This window comes from Amblyomma maculatum, chromosome 10 (genome assembly GCF_055883805.1).
Source record: "Amblyomma maculatum isolate TAMU_Amacu chromosome 10, ASM5588380v1, whole genome shotgun sequence".
NCBI classification, from domain to species: domain Eukaryota; kingdom Metazoa; phylum Arthropoda; class Arachnida; order Ixodida; family Ixodidae; genus Amblyomma; species Amblyomma maculatum.
In genome coordinates, this window is record NC_139353.1 from 61397702 (window position 1) to 61419346 (window position 21645).

A 21645-nucleotide genomic window follows, 5' to 3' on the forward strand; every position below is an offset into this window, starting at 1 on the left:
CTAACTCATCCTACTGGTAAAAATTAGTTACTATAACAGAACGAAAATGTCGCAGAGAAGTGCAGAAAGAAGGATGGCATCTTAATCAGAAACGAATGAAACCATGATACTGGGGGGAATCTCCACCAGTGGCAAGCGAGATGGAACATGCGAGCAAGCCGCGCTTCTGTGCGACAAAAGTAACGCCTGCATCCTTATATCTACAAGATTGGATAAGGCGCCACTCCAAATCTATTCTGCACGCTGTTCGTCGACTGCTAGTTGTGTTAATCATTACCATTTTTTGGTGCTAGAGGTACACGCGGCGATTTTTAGTTGCTGTGGAAGAAGAAGAATGTAAGGCGCTAGGCTTTCATAGGCCGAAGTGGTTCCCATTCGTATTGTGCAGTCAAAATTGGCCCTGCCGGGCTTGCTTCTTTTACGAGGCGCCAAAGCCATTCGCAGCTGCAGGAACGACGCCGTCGCAGCTATGAGCCAGGTGATATTAACGCCACCGGGACAGCGGGGCTCCGACCTGTTGGTGGTAGTGAGCACGTCGCACATGAAGATGTGCGGTCGTGAGGCGGCGGCCGAGCATGAGCGGCAAGCTGCCGCTGCGGGCCTCGCGAGTGCCTCAGGATCTCCACGGAGGTCATCGTACATCAAAGGCCAGAAGATGCAGGTAGGAGCCATGTATTCAATTTTCCTGGAGAAAGATTTCCGCTTGAATGCATTGGATGAGCTTGTTGTTTTGTGAATTAATTCACAAAACCATAGTCCATTTTCCCGAAGAGCTTAGCAACTTGAACCTTCACATGAGTCGTGGTCTAATGAATGATGCCCAAGCACAGTACACACTAGGGAAGGTATTCGTCCAATGCTTTTGTAGGATAACAATCTAATTGGCTAGGAACTTCACGTTTCGCGGATATTTGGCAGAATAATTAGCTTTCTTTCGAAGGTAATACAGGGGCAAAGGGCGAGCACCGAATCTTCGTAAAATTCAACCATTGGACATTTCCATGACGATGTGTTTTCCATGTGTCCAATGGTAAGTTTCAATGAGGGTTGTAGTAACTGCACGTTGCGTGCACGAAGCCTTTGAAAACAACTGTGTCCTTCGATACAAATAGTTCCATGTTAATGAAGGTGAGGAAAATGTTCAGCATATTGCACTTGCCGAGGACGAATAGCTCACAGTGATACTGGTTCATCATGCCACGCCCCGGTACTTAATACCATTCTCAGGCCACCCTTGCCTTGAGGTCAGATGTCACAAACTACTGTCAGGTGTACATTCCATGGGGGGGCATTGGAGTTGTCTCAGTGGGACTTTACGAGCGCAGTCGGCGTTTATCAAATATCAGTAGAAGCAAGGATGTTTTGTGAGAATCTATATATAACGGTAATTTGCTGCGTATGGCACCAGCTTTGTTTTTAGTGTACCTAGGTGCCTGTACGCAGCCTAAATATGCACGTCAGAAATGCAGCTGTCACAGAGACTCTTTCATAGTCCCCTGGTTAGAGAGGTCATTATATTCATTGTTGTGCTGATTTGCAATCACGCAATGTGATCACTCGTCCTACTTTCTCAACGTGGCACAAGCGGTCGATGTGGGAAAAGCCATCATGCATTTGGTTAGCCAGATATTTTATAGGGGCAACTTGAAGACATTTAAACTTATATTTTATTTGTGTGCCTTAGCTTCGTAATTACTAAAGAACTGGCACTTTTTTCGGAAAATAGCGAACGTTAGCGAGAATTACCTCTAGGGAGAAGGTGAGATACGGAAACGCGATGTATTGAAGGACTTTAACATTTACACCCACGACGCTAAATGTACCAGCAACCCTTCCGTCACATTGCCGAAGCGGGTATTTGAGATAACGTTTCTTCCAACGTTTACATAACTTAATTGTAATAATACTTTTTTCCGATACCAAATATATATATATATGTATATATATATATATATATATATATATATATATATATATATATATATATATACATTCTTTTTCTTCCATAAGCCTCACTTGATAGTCTGCGTTCGCTTTTGCGTCGCCTTCGTCTGTCTTCTCGTCTTGGTGCCCTTAGAACTAAAGCTAACGCAGAAAACATTTATAATGTATTCGTTTCTAGTGTATTATAAACGCTGTGTTCACAGAATAAAGCTGCAGAACTTGCATTTTAGCGAATACGGCTTTGCGGTAGAAGTTCTTGTTTTCAATTTTAGATATTTTCAAGTTTCTCATTAAGTGTTTTTTTCTCGTGGAGTTCTGTGCTTGAAATTATGAAGTGGTACAATCCAATCTAGAGAATGTTTTCGCGTTGTGACGTGCCATTGAATATTTCTCTTGCAGCAGATGCCGAGACTGGTGGAACAGGCTGATGACCAGGGCATTGCATGTGACGTTAGCCTTTCCTACGAAGAACAAAGCCGATCACCTGTCATTCGTGTCATGCACCACGGAAACAAGACGTTCCTTGAACAGGTCGTGTTAGATTCGTATCCTACCGCTGGTGTCGGCACTCGTCCCTTAACCTACGAGACTGCACGCGCGCTGAGTCGTTCGCCGTCGCCACGTAGCCGATCGTCATCGCCTTTGACCCGACCGCCAACGCCCATCGCACGACACTCGTCGCCAAAATTTCGGGCAATGTCGCCTCTCCAGGCAGCCAGGTTGTCTTCATACAGGAAGGCCTCACCAAGGTACGAGTCAAATCGCTCGGCGCCATTCCTCGCATTATTGCAGCAGTGGACAAATATCCATTGTTCTGAGTGTCAGGGGCCGTAATTTGTAATTTTCAATTATTTTGGAAATCAAAAGACTATGGCATGGGCTTCAGGAGAAGGAACAGGGTGGCAGGGGTACACAACGATTTACAGGCACAGCCGTCATAGTCACGGAGTCGCCGTCATATATATGTTACAGCTATGATTTTCGGTTCCGCTGATAAAAAGAGGCATGTTTCGATAGCGAACGGCTACATCACATGAAGACACGCACTATGTGTTATTCAACGTTGCTTCTTAAACTTGTTTATATTAACCGACATGATATTGTGGACCGTGTTCAGCTACTGAATGGCCATAATCTTCCTTCTGAGAATGACGTAGGAAACGTGGTTAGACTCGGGATGCCGAGGCAGCATTTTGGCTTAGATCAACTCGGAATCAATTAACTGAGAATGGTTTAAGACTGTATAATTTGGTCACGTGGATAAAAATTGGGTGTTGGCGTTCAGCGCAAGACCTTAAGTCGCCTTCTTGAGATCAATGAATGCTTTATAGTTTTTGACAAAAAGTTCAGCTCTTGGCACACAGTATATATGCCAGCCAATCCCTGAATACATCTTACATGTCACTGATACGCATTTAGATTTCAAATGGTATCAAAAAGTTCGAGTAACTGCCGCGCCCAGAAACAATGGCCTCAATACAGTTCTCTTTAGTTGCCAAAGTACATGAAATTGAGTCCGGGTATATGAAGCAAGGAAAACACGCAATATGATGCAAGTAAAAGGCGGATTGTGAAGTAAGGAATACATGCCCGTGAATAAAAATAAGTTGAACGATATTCTACAGCGAATAAATTTAACATAGCTGCTTGCTTACATTTCTTTGAGCCATTGTTTTTTTGAGCGCACCAGAATGTTCATGTACAAACACGAATATTTGTGGTAGGAAAGTTACAAAATTGGCTGGAAACAACAAGGTAACTTGCTCAAAGGTCCCCGGAAGGTATAGCCTGAATAGATAAGAGCATAAAAAAACACGGTAATAGCGTTAATGAAACAAGCCGTACTAGCTAGGTAACTGCAGCATACCAGGTTTCCCGAATTTATCGGGATAGTGTTGTTACTTGTTGCCGCCGGCTTTCAGTACGCATTCAGCAAAAGTAAAGCACAAGTATACAAGAAAAAATTCGAAATGATTAAACTTGAGGAAAATGCTGACACAACTTCTCATATTTCAGCACAATATATTGTAAAATCTCAAATATACGTTCGGAGGACATGAAATACTGTACGTATTTACTGAGCTCACTTCATGCTAAGTGGAAAAAAAATACAAGGAATGTGTGCATTAGCTAGCGCTGTGTCAGAGTAGTATGCTTAGAATATATGTTATGTGTATATGGAAGACTATAAACCAAATGCTCTATTATTTCGCGGCTTGTCACCTTCCAGATTATTTGATCTATTGACGTTGGCATTTGTTATCATATATGCTATCTTAACAGTTTTTTTGGTTCTCTTCTTTTAGCGCTTCCTATATTCTCTTTTTATGCGTGATGAATCCTAACTTATTCAAAGAAGCTCCAGAGTGTTCTTCGAGTTGTGTGTGGTCTTTGCCCAGTCAATTATTCATGTGTTCGCTTAACGCTTATAAGTGTGAAACCAGTTATACAATTAGCCTGAGTTTCTCTGGGACGTTAACCCCCTAAAACCAAACCAATTGTGAATACAAACGCAGCAAAAATGTTCACTTTAGTCAAATGCAGACACATTAAAAGGACAGAGTCAGCTTTTTAAATCGTTTTAATTTATTAGCGGTGTCCTGTAAACGTTATAAACAAAGTACTGACAAAATACAAAACGTACGTTAGAAAGCAGAACCAAGTTCTGGCCTCCCTATAGCTACTTTTGCAACCAAAGTGCTGCCCTGTCAAGACAACATGTTTCGCGGGATCCCAGGTGGCCGGTAATACTGCCGTTCCCTCAGATCGCTGTTACCAAGTTGACTCCAGTCGAGAGAGGAAAAAAATTGCCGACGATTACGTAGCTTCTTATTGCGACATTTGAGCGCCGCTCATCAGCTATTTCACCTGTTCGATAGATTGAGGCAAAAATTTCGAGCAAGATACGTATGCACAATTACAGACAACTTTTTCTTTTTTTATTTTTCACACGTATTTCTTTACGAAACACTCCACTAACAGTTCTCGGCTGTCATGAAAGAAGCTTTTTGGGGTAGGAGAAATGAAGAGAGCAATTGGGTTATCGGGAGGTTGTGGGTGGCAGCGCGTAGGCCCATAGGAACGTTGCGCGATGAACAGATAGCAGCGACTGACTGATGACGCTGACGCCGCTTGCGAGTGAAGAGAACAGAACTCTGCGTTTCGGCTTGGGATGCACGCACCGGGATTCGCTGATAGCGAGCCGGCGTTTCGGCAACCGGAGAGCACCCTCGTCGCCACGCAGGAAGAGGGGGGGGAGAGGTATAAGCACCGACGAACGGGGGAGCGCGCGCAGCAATCAGATAACACGCCTGGTCGGCGACACCCAGAAAGAGGGGGGCTGAGCCGGGGGGCTGAAAGGGGGAACGGAACTTGCTACAAGGCCCACGCCGACGCCGACGCGAAACCGATAACGAACGCCAAAGTGCTGCGTTCTAAAAAATGATAGATGTGATTTTAAGAGTGAAAAAGGATTGTTAACTTCGGAGACTAATGCCAACCTGGTCATTATCAAGAGTGGTGAATTTTTTTTTTCTAGTGGAAAGAAATTTTTTCGCACTCACTCTGCGTTCGGAGACGCGTTCTTTTTGATCGAAAGTGTCGCTATCTCCCCGATCTCGAGTCAGCTGATTGGTGGAAACGCCAAAACATGATGTTTACACCTCTTCCGGTTCCGTAGTGGCAACACCCAGTTCCGGCGTTTTGACCAATCAGATGACTCAAGGTGACGTGAAATAGCGACACTTTGATAACGACGTAAACTCGAAATACGGGTTCTGATTTGCAGCCTTACGCGTCACCGCACATCTGACACATTTGCGTTGTTTCCAGCTTCGAGAGCGGCGCCGTGCGACCGAGCTCGGCGCTCTCAGCAGAATGCCGCTACTCCAAAAAGCACGGCCGAGCCGGTGCATGGTCCTCGGCCCGGTTCCCACCTTCGTCTCGTCGCGGATCAACCAACACAATGCTCCAGATTGTGGAGGCATGCAATCGCTGCGCTAATATCGCCCACGCACTGGACGCTGAAGAAAGTGGGTCCGTTGCAGTGCAGGTAACTGAATATACTTTCATTTTAATACAATCTGGTGCTTCAGTGGGTTTGGCGTCCGGATACCGAATTCCAGGTAGCAGGATAGAATTGCGGCCACGTAGTTAACATTATAAAGTTTAATTAGGAAATGCCTGCTTATCACGTCAGAAACCGCAGGTGGCCGACGCTAATCCGGAGTCTTCCACTGCAGCGCCTCTTTCGACATTCTTTTTTTCATCTTGGGTTATGTTTTATGAGTTGGTCACGTGCTCGAAATTCATTTGTGTAGAGCAAGGATAGGCGGTGATACAGAGGCTTCAACGAAGCCTCTTTGTACTGCGCACACGTATATGCGTACACACTCGTCATAAATACATACTTCACAAGAACGTTCTGGATCTCTATTATGTGGAAAACCTTTGACCACACGGCTGTAAAGAAGGTTGCACAAGCTAAATTGTCTGCTGTACTGCGCTGCTGACGGGCAGAATTTTTTACCTTTAGTGAGTAGCGGCATGCCCAGGCTTATAGGAAACTTCTTTTGATTCCACATAAGCGCAATTGGTTACTGGAAGAAATTTGTTTAAAAACCTATTAATCCAGCGCAGTCATGATGAGCAATGAGGCCTGGCTTTGGCCGGTAACAAAAAAGAAAAATAATCTGCATTTGACCAAACTCCGTAAAGCGTTCGCATCTAAAGATACTCCTTTTCCACCGGGGCTGATTCGAATCAAAGATGTTTTGAAGCAAAACCTAATAACTACCCAACTTAAGACCAAGGTCAGCGACGGCTCACATGTTACTTTCAATGAACCAAAGCAAAAATGTGGCTATAAATAAAGATCATGCCTTACCGTATATCATCGCACCATCTTTATATTTAATTGGAAGTGCGGCTATAAACATATACTATACTATACTGATACTAAAACTGCGGCCAGGAAGGTGCCAGAAGTGTAGCTTCAAAAGGGACATGAGCAATCACTTTCTCGGCTATTCACCGGTTTCCAGCAGCTACAAACCTTGCAGCATGTGAGAGCGAGAGAGAGACAGGAACGTGTGTTCGGAGCTAGTGTATTCATGCCGATTGCGGTCCTGTGGCGGAAGCAGATGTTTTGGTGGTCCTGAGAAGGACCGTTGAGAAGCGTTGCTGCACAGGTGGCTCCGAAGTGCTGGGCGCGGAAGAAAAGTAAACTGGATTCACCGGGAATCGAACCATCATCACTTCGACCACCAGCCGAGCGCGCAGAAATTACTCTACGCCGGGGCTTGCGAAAAGCAGATTATAATTCTTGTGCACAATGACAAGGACAATGCATTTAGGAGGAAGGATGATGATGATGATGATAAAAATAGCAATGACAAGGACCTCGCAGTTAATGATAATGATAGCGGTAGCGTTGAGAGATATGATACATCTAGTTCATAATGATGACAGTAGCGATAGTGACGGTGATTATTCATGAGTAACAAGAAACGAACCAAGCCCAACGAAGTTTTTGCTGCGTCTCGGTTTAGCAGGATTAAACCACAACAATTTTCTACGACATGATTATGCTGCCCTCACTACAATACGACAGTTCGGTGACTTTGTGTCTACCTCTATGAATTTAATTGGCGCTGACGTGTGAAAAGATTGGAGAAGGGTTTCTATTGACGACTTGCTGCCCCTGGTATTCCTGCCACGTTTGTCACCGCCTTTACTTGCATTGCGCGATTTTGGGAGTATTCGATTACTGTTAGCTATTCTTTAGTTTTGCATTGTTGTTTTAGCACAGACATGGCACCTCTTACGTAGTTAATATATGAGAGTGTGCCTTATGTTCAACACAATGGGTGGCTACGCTCCGCCACTCTGGTTGCACACGCAAAATTTCTATATCTAATACACACAACTTACGCTTTCCATTTCCAAACGTTGCAAAAACACGTATTGGCCGAATGCCACCGTGTGGCTCCGAATGATTCTTGCAGTGCTCAGGAGCTAGTGGCCCAGCTCTCCGTAATTTATCCAACATTTTCCCTGAAGGTTGGCTATGTTCGTTTAATCTCCAGGCGTTGTAACAAAACACACACACACACACACACACGCATATATATATATATATATATATATATATATATATATATATATATATATATATATATATATATATATATATTTCAGATCACTTAGAAACGCGCTTACAATTATTTTTGAAGTCGAGAAAAGGTATGGGTTACATGGGACCTTTTAGCAGCCTTGAGGCAAGCATCCTTCTCTCTGACTTTAGTAGTATTTATTAGTGGCATTCTTAAAGCAGAAAAAGAAAATGCAGTACCTCTTCAGGAGTACTGGTCAGAGAAGCATCGGTAAATATTGTGGCACGCTCCTATAAAGAATAAGTATAATTATGTGTGCAGTACTGTGTTGCATCGAATGATGGTGGCTTGTCAACACTTGACGTCCATCGCAAGGCCAGCAATGATGATTTGAGAAACGCACCTATTTGAGAATCTACACGGATATCTACCATGGTGGCAGCATGTGGATAGGATCTTAAACATCTGAAGAAATCACTTCCTGACGCATTTTGGTCGTGAGCGTATGTAAGCACTTCCTCAGCAGCAATAGGCATAGCTTGTCATTTTGAATGGTATATTTTACATGCTAGAAGTTATAGCAATATTACGTAATTTAGTTTGTCGCTCATTTTTCTCCATACGAGTGCATCCTTTACGATAATTAGAGGAATAAATGATTCGTTAAAGCCGCACATTTTATGTTCCCAAACAAGCATGAAAAGATAAGTACAACAGCAGCTTGGCGAGGTTCCTTGCAGCTTATAGAAGGGAGGGTGGATTTCACCTCGTGACAGATTTTTTATTATGACGCAACAGCCACGTCAACATAGAAGCAAGATGGGAGCAACAGCCTTGCCAGGAATCTATAGGGCCGCTTTATGCTGATCGGGTACTCTGCGCAAGACTTTTGCCGACCACACCTTCTTTTTCATTCTCGATACTCCAATTCCTGATGAGAAGAGAGGAGTCGCTGGAGAAAGATTTGATGTTGGGAAAGGTTGAGGGTCGCCGGAGAAGGGGTAGGCAGCGAAAGCGATGGTTAGATGGCATCCTCGAGGCACTGCAGATGAAGTTATGTGATGTTAGGAAGATAGTGAGAGACCGGAAAGCGTGGCGTGACATGGCCCATAGGGTCACGAAGAGTCGGACACGACTGAACGACTGAACTGACAAGGCGACCGCAGTGCTTATTTTTCTATAAAACGTCTTAGCATAATGGCTTATTGAGAGGAACATAAGAGAAAATCAGGTCAAGCTTGAAGCAATTTACACTTTAGATTTGAGGGAAGGCGACACAATCAATTAACCACAGTGCTAATGCTGCGCAGAGGCGGACGGAGGTCATGGACGTCGTGCCGACGGCTTCTTCGCCTTCTCACCGTGGCACGTCGGCGACAGCGGCCATTGTGGCAGCAGCTGCCTCGGCTGCCGGATTTCAGCTTGAAGCGAACGGCTCAGAAATTCAGCCTTGCCTCGACTGCCTGGAGGAATACGTGCGCCGCAAGCGAGTCGAGAAGCGCGGGTCTGCGGAAACGTCGATCGAGAGAGCGGACAACGAGGAGGCTGAGGTAAATCTCCAGTGTCCATAAAATACATTTGGGGTAGCGTTACTGGTGCATTTCCCGGCAGCCACAAAGAAAGAATAAGCTCCTGGTAGCTGCTGGCAGATGAATATGGTAAGTTTTGGTTTGCATAAGAGTGTTTTAGTGCGTCGTTGTTGTCGGCCGCCACCATGCATACTGCGCGCTCAGCGTCTGCCAAATGGGCATAGGCGGATGCCCACAATAAATTTGAATAGGGTGTGTTGTTGAAGGACACTTGGTGCTTTAGGACAATATACGAATACCTGTTAGCACCTTGCGGAAGTGGTTAAAGGGGCAGCGATAAACTGCGCACTCATTATAAAGCACCTTGGGCACTTGTTGCCAGTACCGCAATTAAAAGTACAAGGGCATACGAACTTGAGTAGATAGCTGAAGCTCGCAATACCGTATACGGCGTACTTTACATGTCCGTGATCGACAATAGTTGTGATATATATTTGCAATAAACAAATATCCGTGCATTTCATTTAGTCTAATAATTCCATTTATCCCGCCTAAAGCACCTCCGTTTTCAACATAATCTTGCCCTGAACAGCCGAGAGATGCATAACAAGATTTCCAGAACTTTCTTTTTTCAGTTATCTCATAACTTGTACTCTAACCACCATATGTCCGAGTGCAAATATTTAGGAGCCGTAGCTTGAAACTTTAAAGAAAAAACTTCTAAAACTATAAAACCTCTCATGAATAAACATTCTTAACTTCTGTGATGAAGTACTAAAGGAATCAGAGGCTGCTACGTTCTTATAAACCTTGGCGAGACGCGGTAAAGTTTAGTACCTCTAAAATTACACACCAAATAAACTTCCGGCAGTTTTTCGGCATCCTTTGCAGCTTGCCAAATTTTGGTCATACTCTTGACGTAATCATTACATTACTATATTGTAACACTAATATCCCTAACGTCGAGCTCGCCTGTAACGATCCTGTTGTATCAAAGATTGGTTTCTTTTAATTTGGTGTTAGCTTGCAAATAGACTTCCGTAGTTTAACGAGAATTACTAAGCCAGGTAGAAGTATCATTTGCATATACTGAAGCTGAAGAACATTGCGGCGCTTTTAAGGCTCTGAATCGAGGTTATGCTCTTTTTTTCTGCATTTACTGGCAGCAGTCGTGACGTATACACCTGCTCTTCTATGACTTAGAATCTCACACTGCCACTGCATCACCTTCATTCTCAGCAGCGAATGTCACTTCTAGTGGATGTACAGTAAAGGGCTATCAAACTAATCGGCGCCCACGGGTATGAGCTAGGGATGTGAGGGCACCTCGTGACCCGACGCTGATCCGCGCTCCCAGCTTGCTTTGCTGACTCTTCATGGCGCGTTTTGTAGTCTTTGCGTATGTATGCTGCTGGGCTTCTCTGACTTTGTCAAGTTCTCGATGGTAACGTCCGGTCGCAGTTGTAAAGCTCGAAACTTGGCAGCAGCTCAGGTTCAGCATCCTTGTCTTCATTTCTTTGTTGTCATTTGAAGCAACTGCACGTTGCGCAGTATACTTTATAAATAAATAAATGGCATTGCAACGTACTCTCTTTGCGAAGTCGGCGTTCTCATTCGCCACAACAAACTAATTCACTTCAAATCGGCTCCAACCTGGCGTGTAGGCTCATGCCCGCAAACACCTGACATGTCACACTTTTCAGCGCCAAGTTCCTTTCTTAAGATATGCAGCGACGAATCTGGTTCAGCGCACGTGCAACTGCCCAATTCTTTGCCGTGCGTAACGGCCGCATTTTTTGTGACTCTTAGCGCTACAAAGGAGATAACCTATGAAAAACCTCAGTATGCACAAGGGCTCACCAAGCCGTTGCTTAATAGTGAACTTCCGGCAAGTTTTATTCGCCCTCAGCGGCTGGAGCACAGAAATGGTGGCCATGGGGCACGCCATTCAAAGATTTAGGCGGCTGTACAAAAGTAAACTGCGGACCCTGCAGACAAAAGTAAACTGAGCACGCTATTTGCTTCTAAAATTTTTCACACGTTACACAATTGAAACTGGCTGTCCTGGTATGTGCGAACTAGTATAGACCCCAGTGCCCTTTTACTCGCAATAGTATTGTTTTCTTATCTCCAGTTCAGAAGGCGTGATTTTATTTTGAATGAAAAAGCGTGCTTCGTTTACTTATGTCCGCACCTGTACGTGCCCACAGACAGTGTGGAAGAGTTCCTGTCACTAAACATCTGTACTCTGTTGCTGCACAGACTGCAGAGAGCTGTTTGGTTAAGCGATGAAGTCAGTATCACCCTCTGGGCCGCAAAGCGTTGGAACTCTCGAAATATTAGCCCTTGGTTAATCATCTACCATGCACGCCTCTTGTCTCTCAGCTGCTGCGCTTCGCCTTCCAATTTAGGCACTAAGCCGCAACAGATTATTTATGGCGCTGAGTTTGCCACATGACATAAAATGTGGTGGAGTCACAGAAATATGTGGAGTGCAGCCATGTGCAAGAAGTCACATAAACTGCGTGCATAAATGTTGTTCGTTATCCATAAGTGTAAATGAGAGTAATTAGTCGGTGAAAGTCCAGCTTTTTGTAGAATGGTCTTGCGCATATGCGAAGTTCCTGGGCACGTTCATATTAGATGCCGGACAGTGGTGTCGCAGTGGTGTCGCAAGCCGCAACAGATGCTCACTCTGAACGCGCATACAGATGCAGTGTGCCTTGCCAGTAGTTACGCACAATTCAAAAAACGTTTTACTTCATTTGAATATGATAAGGTTAACGGGCCAGTTCTCCAGGAGATGCGGCATAAGCGTCAGTGTTCACTTTGTCGGCTTGCTCGTTAACAAAAAATCACGAGCATACCTATCGCATATGGCAGTGCAGGTCATGTGACCAGATGTTGATTGTTCAGTGGTTTCTGTGACATCACTAGACCACATGCCAAGGCTGAGAGGGCTAGAAATGCCAACGCTGGTCGCTACTTTGAGACATCAATGTGATGGCTGAAATTCGTATGTGTCGGGACACTTGAATCTGAAATCAGACGTGCTGTTGCTGAACCACTCAGGCTTCTTTGCAGGGTTAGGGCAAAGCAGCACTTTTTATCTATGTAGGATGACCTTGCACATTATGCGCAAGCTTAGAACACTGCTTGCTGCTCACATTTTAAATAGCGGAGGCACAAATTGGGGCATTAGCGGCTACCGACTCGCCAAGTGCACATATATTCGGGAATTAGGAACCGCTAAGAGTGGCGATGATGGAAGCCACTGACACTGTGACGTCATGTCCATAATGGCGCTACGTAGGCGCCTCCTCAGTGCTTTGCGATCAGTGACTGGGTGCAAATTTATTTGTTCTGGAAAAACGAAAAGTGTTTTGGTGGGCGACTTCAATTCACATTCTCAGCTGTGTCCGACCGACACGATTTATTTCCTGAACTTTCTACGTCCATTGCTCCTACGAGCACGTGGACAAATGCTTCAGGCACCGGAATCAATACGCCGTCAGATACAGCCAACAACTCTGGTAGCCGAGCTCATTATATGCTTTATATGGCCTTGTGTAGTGGCCGGGTTTGAGGAAACGCGCTTTCCATCAGCGTGGAATCCTGAGACCGTCTCTTGGCCATTTTGGCAGCACTCCAGAGCGGGCGACTTATATCATTTTGAGCACACCTGTGAGTATTTCACTAAGCCAGCAGTGCGCCCGAATTATTGCAGAGTGAGGCCTTCAAAGTTGTCGCTTTAGAGCAACGCTTATTTGAATGCACATTACCGCAGCTCCAGCCTCGTTCATAATCAGTGTTCGTTAGAGCCTGGCCGCTCGTAATAAGCGGACTTTATGGGTATTCTCTGTAGATTCCGTGAATTCATCGAAGCGTCTGTGGGTTTTGGTTTTGCAGGTCTTAACGGCGACCACGACCACCTCACGCATCTCTGTCACGGAGATAAAAGTGCCCAAGCGTCGAAGCACTCTCTATTCCGCTGCTGGTGGTAGCAAAGCCAAGAATACCGCCTCTGGAAGCGTCAAATCATCGGTGCATCACGACGCCTTCTCAATATCGCCGCAGTCTCCTTCACCCACTCGGTGTCCCATGTGCAACGCCTGCAAGTCGTGTGGCCACACCCCTCCTCCTGGAAGGAAATGAAAAAAGAAAAAGCGAGACGTGAAGGCGCGCGTTTGCATCAGTGGAACTTTTGCAAGCAGCTTCGCAACCTACGGCACGCATTACTCCGTCCCTGCCCCGGATCCGCGCCTCAAAGTCACCCTGTCTATCCGAAGAAGAAATTTCAGACAATCAGCTTTCAGCGAGAATAGCGGAGTAAAGAAACCACAGAGGCAAAGTATATTCTCTTTGTGTTTGGCACGTGCATATTTTGATTTAAAACGCAAGGTATAATGGAGTCTCAAAGCATGACCTGTTCAGTGTTTGGACAGCTGTTGCGTTGTTCACATGAAATAGCATGGTCTTTATTTCATTTTTATCAGTGTCCCATTGAAAGGCCGTATGGCCAACTTGACACTTGTGTGACACAGGTACCAAAACATCGCAGTCGTAAACATCGCAAGTCGTAAATCATAATACACAGTGCAAAATGAAATAGCACCAATGAAAGGCAATAAAACAGTGCACCAAGAAATGAAAGGTACAATGAGACTTAGGATATTGACAATGATTGGTTGAATATTTAGGAAAAAAGTGCTGAATTTCTTTGGCGCGTAGACTTTCACAAAAGTTCCTTGTGCGGAAAACAGTTTTTCAGCCTTTCTAGGATTCGAGTAGTTTCATGAAATTAAATAAAATATTATCAAGTGTTACAAACTAATATAAACGCAAGTTGCGTATGTTGCAGATATATAAAGAAACCTATGACTTTTTATGATTATTGTTGCGATTTATGAACCTGCTGCGAGTCCACCGCGGTGGCTCAACCGTGGCCACGGTGGCCGTGTTTCGATGAATGCGAAACGCAAACGCGTCCGTGTGCTGTGCGATGTCAATGCACGTCAAAGAATCCCAGGTGGTTGCAAATGTACCGTATCCCTCCACTACTGCACCTATTCTCTCTTCTTTCGCTCCCACGTTCCTCCTTCCTCTTAAGGCTTGGTGCAGGTGTCCACCAGGTAAGTGTGACAGATATTGTTTCTTCCCAATAAAGCAATTTATATTTTACCCTTGCCGCCGAAGACTGAGAAGACATTTTTGTTTATTTGTGTGTGTGTGCGTGCGTGTGCGTGCGTGTGTGTGTGTTTGTGCGCGTGCGTGCGTGCGTGCGTGTGTGTGTGTGTGTGTGTGTGTGTGTGTGTGTGTGTGTGTGTGTGTGTGTGTGTGTGTGTGTGTGTGTGTGTGTGTGTGTGTGTGTGTGTGTGTGTGTGTGTGTGTGTGTGTGTGTGTGTGTGTGTGTGTGTGTGTGTGTGTGTGTGTGTGTGTGTGTGTGTGTGTGTGTGTGTGTGTGTGTGTGTGTGTGTGTGTGTGTGTGTGTGTGTGTGTGTGTGTGTTCAGATACATCAAGGGCACTTGGGTGAGAGCATTGCATCAGGGGTGGGCAGTGCGCGTCCTTTTGAGATTCGATCTCACCACATTTTCCTCTCAAGGCATTTTGAAAAACGTGAACCTCTCCGAAGCAGGCATATGCGTGTTATATAATACTTCTTTTTAAAATTTACTTTAAAAACTCTTATATGACCAGCTTGGTCTTACAAGCAGGCGTTGCTTCAAGACGACTTTACGGCAAGCTAGACATGGTTTTAAGGTTAAATGAAAACGTCGAGGGCAATTTTTGCACTTTAAGGCAGACCACTATACTACGCAAATAATGGCCTTCTCCAGTTTAGGTTAGTCGAGCGTATAAAATTTCTGAAACTTCACTTATATTGTTCATATTGTTACGAAGCGGCAAGCCGATGAAGACAGGAGACAGAACATCACCGATGACGATGGTAGATGACGTTTAATGAATGTTCGCGGGCCTAGCGCGAGCGCTCCTGCCCGCGCCACTGCCTGCTTCTTCTTCCTTGTCGTCCGTAACATGACCCGGGGCCACCGAGCGATCGTCCCGATCGTGGACGAGGACGTTTAGCGATGTTAATGAATTTATGGCATGATGATGGGCGTGTCTGGATGCTTGAAGAAGAAGAGGAAGAAGGAAGAATAGAACGGCTTGCCGGTACGATGTCTGATGCGTGGGTGATCCGCCTCCCTTGGAGCTGTCAACCATCCGTCACCAGAGTCCATGAGACCGATGGTTCGAGGTCACGTCTGGCAGCTTGGGCGGGGGTTGCGTGTTCGTGTCCATCGGTTCCTTCGGGTCATTCGGGTCTTTCGGGTCCTTCATCTCGGTTCTGATCGGTATGTCTGTTCTCCTTGTCTTCAGGTCCGGGCTGGGGGCTGGGCGGTGGTAGTTGTTCAGGTCTGGGCTTGAAGGGCTGGGGCGAAGCTGCTCGGCGATGTCCCTGGGCCCTCGGTGATGGTCCCGGCTTGAAGATGGCGTCGATGCTCCAAGGCGGGGATGGGGATGCCGTACGCCGCACCTCCAACCAAATGTTACGAAGCGGCAAGCCGATGAAGACAGGAGACAGAACATGACCGATGACGATGGTAGATGACGTTTAATGAATGTTCGCGGGCCTAGCGCGAGCGCTCCTGCCCGCGCCACTGCCTGCTTCTTCTTCCTTGTCGTCCGTAACAATATTATAGGTGAAAAGTCCACTTCGGGTATCACGCTAAGCTGACTATGCGGCCGTCCGCATTGCTGAATACCATTCCTAATAGTGTTGCAAAAGGAATTCTGTAAACGTCTTCGGATTCATATATAATGCTAAAGGCGCCATGGAAAGCTATTTACTAAAACTGGGAAACGCGCACGAGCAACGTGCATTCGATCAGCCCTCTCAGCAACGCAAGGAACTTTAGGCTAGCTTCACTAACACCGAACATATAGGCGATTGAAAATGACGCTCAGCGCCCGATGGCACAGAAGGGAAAAGGGAGGCGAGTCGCGACGCCGACCCATAGCAGCTAGTCTAGCCCATTTCATTTGGCAGCGTCCAGTCAGTAGGCGCAACCAGAAAGCCCGGTTAACATCAAATGGTAATTGAACGGGCGACGAAATATTGCTCTAATCGGTTGCGAGCAGTTTCCAGTGGAACATTTTTTTAAAACTATTAGATAACCATAGGCTATCCACAACGTTTATAATTTTGACTCAAATTGTAACAAACAACTTTGTTATAGATTCGCTGTATTGAAATACTACCGGAATTATCGTTTCAGGTGCCCTATAACTGTGAGTGAACTTTATTCAAGCTGTGTCACTTTATCAATGTGTAGCTGAAGAAAGGCACCTTCAACCGCTTCCAAAAATATATATTTTTTAATCTGATACCACGAACCGTGCGACCGATTCTGAATATGTGAGGAATAGGATCGTATTAGCGTTCCAAGCTATTAAACGTCGCATTTTATTGATGTGCCAACCTGCACTGGCCACAATAAAGTACTTTACACGGCACTGAAAATACAAATGTGTGTTGAGTGTTTTGCAACACTATATTTCAAGAGTTCATATGTGAGCGGCACCATAGGCATCTCTCTGCAACTAGAAACACGTGTGTTCACACTGCCGCCGGTTAATAACTCTTCGTCAAAGGAAGCGCAATAGTACCTCTGACAGGCCATCGCAGCTTTATTTTTTTGTTCCTCTTGATCTGTTTATTTACATTAGGATTTGGGTTCGTTCAGTAAATGCGTGACGATTTCTAACATGCTATTCTCATCATGCTGGTTTGATATGTTTTACATGGTTTAATGTCTGATAGCGATGCAGGCTATAAGAGATGCCGTACTAGAGAGCTCTGGAAATTTAGACCACCAAAAGTTCTTTAACTTGAACTGATATCGTATACCACACAGGCGCCCTAGTGACAGCCGCTGTGGCCGAGATTCGATCCCGCATCCTTGAACACAGTAATCTAGCGCCCTAACCACCGCGTCGGCGAGGCGGACAATTATCATTATGCGGGTAAAAAATATCATTACAGAGAGCCTTTATAAGTATTAATGAGATCTTGTTGCTGAAGGAATTTATTCAAATCAAACAGAGACACCAATGTCATATTTAACTTGAAACTTAACTAATTACGCCCGCAAACAATAGAACAGACAGTAAAAGTCGCGTGCTCAGGAAATCGCCAAAGTTTGTGAAAATACGAAAATTCGATGTGAAAGTACGGGCAAGTGTCAACAAGCACACTGCTTCCTTGCAATGAAAAGCGCATGCACGCGGTCTTTCTTTGAGTAGCGCAACTTGTTATGGTCACTTTACGGAATTAAAATACCAGAAACACCCTGAATCGTAGGAGTTGCGTCCAAGCCCAAGCCCAACGAGCCCAAGTTTTCAATTACTGAACGCTTGTGCCATGTTAGCCTTGAACGCATAGATGGGACGAAACTGAGGCAATAACTTCTGATAGAGAGATGCGTTGCACGACGGCCGCAAACTAGGTAGAAACTTCCGGTTATCGATCCAGGAATCCATTGCAACCACCACACACGCCACGTGCGGACAGGTTCTTTTTTCTCTGCAAGCGCACACAAAATAAGACTAAACGATCGATAGATGGCAAACCTGTTTAGCGAAGAGGGCGGGTATCGCAGGCTGCTTAAAAAGGTGCGGGACGTTGACATCGACAGAGCACCTTCGAAAGCAGTACACTACCGGACGCAAGGCTCGCAGGTATGTGATCCAACTCAGGGAAGAAGGGGTAAATTTGAAATTACCGATCTGTAGGCAGTCTCAAAAATATGCCCTTGCTTGAGTTATCTGGCCGTTGTAGAGTATATATATATATATATATATATATATATATATATATATATATATATATATATATATATATATATATATATATATATATATATACATACATATATATATATGTGTATGTGTGTGTGTGTGTGTGTGTGTGTGTGTGTGTGTGTGTGTGTGTGTGTGTGTGTGTGTGTGTGTGTGTGTGTGTGTGTGTGTGTGTGTGTGTGTGTGTGTGTGTGTGTGTGTGTGTGTGTGTGTGTGTGTGTGTGTGTGTGTGTGTGTGTGTGTGTGTGTGTGTTTGAAATCGTCTATGCTTACAGTGAATGTTTTGTGTTGTTTTTTCATAATGCTCGACGCCAACCTTGTCAAAATTCACGAAATATTTTCTCTCACCATTGCGCTGCCTCCTGATTTCGCAGCGTGTCGATGACGAAGCGTTTCCGAAACAAGAATGCTGAGAAAGCTACACTATTGTATAGATACCTGCCTTGCTGAACATTCTTGTTTTTGTGACCTAATGAGACTGAAATATATGGACCGATTTATGTTCTGTTGCCTCGATCATAGAAAACTATTTTTAGAAAGCAGCGATTTATATATATAATAAGTGTTTTTCTTGTAATCAGGCCGCCTATAATCGTAGGCTAATCAGTATCTGAGGAACAATGCAGGTAGAAATTATCAGCATAATTAACACTAGCAGCAAAATACATACATTTGAACGAGGACCTGCAAAGGGCCCCAACGTGGGAGCCTTTACCATTTTCGCAGCATACTCTTAAAGACGGAACTTAAGCTCCCCCCCCCCCCTCCCTTTTTATAATTTGTTGTACCTATACCTTAAATATAAATATATCCGCACATCTCTCGGCTGTCCTGTAGTTTCTCGCTGTATATTTTCGAAGCTATACATCATTTGTGTTTTATGATAGCCCTGATTATTCGTACTAAGCTCCGAACAAATTCCTGAAGGAAATTTCTTGCCTGGAATCACAAGCCTAAAAGATATCAATAAATATGTTTAAAAAAGTAGCTTACAATCTCCCACAGTAGCTTCACACTATTTTCAAACAAACCCACACCATTTCCTTCATATATGACAGTCCTAGTTACACGTTTCTAGCCCAGGACACACATCCCAAGCAAAATATTGCTTTGCGTGTGAGGCTTAGATTGATATTTCCAGTAGGTTCACAAAACTAGGCTATAATATTCCACTCTTGCATCGCGGGTATTTCGAAAATCTCAGCTCATTAGTATTTATAGCAGCCTAACATTTAGTGATGTCCAAGAAAAGATTTTAAAACCGAATGTTTTTTATATATTTAAAGGTTAGATCACTCCCACCAAAGCGTGCTTAGCAATACATAATTTTATAACGTGCTAAAGTTGCCTCCCAATAATAATGTGTCGCAGAAGCTGAACGTAAATAACAGACGCAATCACAAGGGCAACTCTCAACACTGGAGCCGAAAAAAGTACAAATGCAACGCTTCTAGCCAGGAATACATTATATCATCGAATAACAACTCTTTTTTTTTTTTTGCGTACGCTCCTCATCAGCTGTTTCTCTACTTAGCTTTATCGGGACTCAGCGATTGGCCGATGAGGAGCAAACGCTTCCTTTTATGGAGCCCTATAGCAGTCTCGAAAGAAAGCTATTTCTTCCCTTTTAATGTTTCCGGTCTGCTGATATTAGTTCAAGGTTGAAAGTGCATGCATGCATTGTAATATCGGCCGCCTGTTGTGAGAAAGCGCTCCTGTAAAGAGAAAGTTAGTCACAACATGCGTGGTATGTGCCACGAACCGTGGCGCTGGGGTCACACCACGTAGAATACATCAGAAGCTATCCGGCAGCCACTGACAGAAAGGAAAATATGTTTTTTTTTTATTATTAGGAAGTGTTAATTACATGTGTGGATGACTGAATAGAAAGTAGTAGAGAAAACAACCACATACGTCGGATGAGATGGGGCTGTTTCTTCGACTAATCTCAAGTCAATTACCACCGTGTTTAACTAAAACTTCACAGTGACTAAATAAACCTCCCCTATGCACTCTTTTGTGTTAGAGGTAGTTAGCTCCTTTTTTATAGATGTTATTTCAAAGCCCTCAGCCCTTCTTTTGTTTGCTGACCGGGTTCGGTAGGTTAATTTGATGTCTTTTTTTTTTTTTGCAAGTTAGAAATAAGTAGGAAGAAAATAAAGAGCAAAATGGATGAGATTAGCTCTTTTTGTCTGCACAGCTGAGTGCGACAACCGTTTCCCACAGAGATGCAAAAACTTGTTGCATTAACAGCTTTCAGAAAAAAAAATTCTACAAGCACTCATATTCATAATATAGATTATATATCATGATTTGGGGTCATGTGGGACGAGCAGTGGCGCTGGTGTAACAGCGGCTAGAATAATTTCATTTCGTTATATTTTAAGGCTGTGAGAAATAAAATGGAGCAAGAATAAAGAGCGAAATGCCTCGGATTCACTGTTATCCTTGTAGAGTTTGGCACGACAGCTGTTCGCGGAGACACTGACAACATTTTGTCACTTTAGGAGCTTTCAGGAAAATCAATTCAAGAACACCCTAGACAGCGCTGAAGGAAATCAAGGTAAAAAACCAGTTGATTTCAGAATAGGAAGCAGAAGCCACAAAAATCAGTCATTTCAATTCAGAAAAACATAACTTTAGTGCATCGCAATTGCATTCAGAACATAATTGTATCCGTATGGATACAATTATGTATCCGTATGGATACAATTATGTATCCGTATGGATACAAGTCCACGCACTTTTGCAGGCAGAAATTGCCTTCATGTTTTTTATGTTCTAATGTTCACTTTTTCTGCGTGCTGAAGCAGTCTCAAATAACGACTGTTATCGGATACAGTTGTCTTTTTTAGCGATGCAAGCTAAATTTCTTACAATTTACGACAAACATTGCTTGTGTCACTAAAATAGAGCACCCAATTCATCTTGTGTAAGTAAAAAGCAATTTTTGGTTCTTTATATATTATGGAAGCTTAATATTATACTATGCGCTCATTGAAGATAATAACGCAAAGTTTTTGCACCGAATAGAAGAGTATTTACAGCCAATTCGACGAAGTGAAGTCGGCGCTGCAAATAAACATTGGAAAAAATTCACGGAGAGGAAGAGGCTAAAGTAGGCGGTAGCATCGACAAACAGAGATTATTAATTGCACTACTAAAAAAAGCATGAATAGGAATATGTTGACGCAAC

General features: G+C 44.1%; 1 protein-coding gene across 1 annotated transcript; it reads left to right on the forward strand.

The window, feature by feature from the left end:
* Window positions 1–469: 469 nt before the first annotated feature.
* LOC146176644 (uncharacterized) lies at window positions 470–14234 on the forward strand. The gene is made up of 5 exons (XM_084581347.1): window positions 470–672; window positions 2355–2693; window positions 5776–5995; window positions 9368–9607; window positions 13496–14234. Exons 1-5 carry the CDS (start codon window positions 470–472, stop codon window positions 13739–13741), a joined length of 1248 nt encoding a protein of 415 aa, XP_084437473.1. The 3' UTR covers window positions 13742–14234.
* The last annotated feature ends 7411 nt before the right edge of the window (window positions 14235–21645 follow it).

Coding starts and splice junctions, on each gene's coding strand:
- LOC146176644 (XM_084581347.1), top strand. CDS start 470: ATGAGCCAGGTGATATTAACGCCACCGGGACAGCGGGGCTCCGACCTG. Junction 673..2,354: donor AAGATGCAGGTAGGAGCCAT/GTATTCAATTTT, acceptor GCAGATGCCGAG/ACTGGTGGAACAGGCTGATG. Junction 2,694..5,775: donor TACAGGAAGGCCTCACCAAG/GTACGAGTCAAA, acceptor CGTTGTTTCCAG/CTTCGAGAGCGGCGCCGTGC.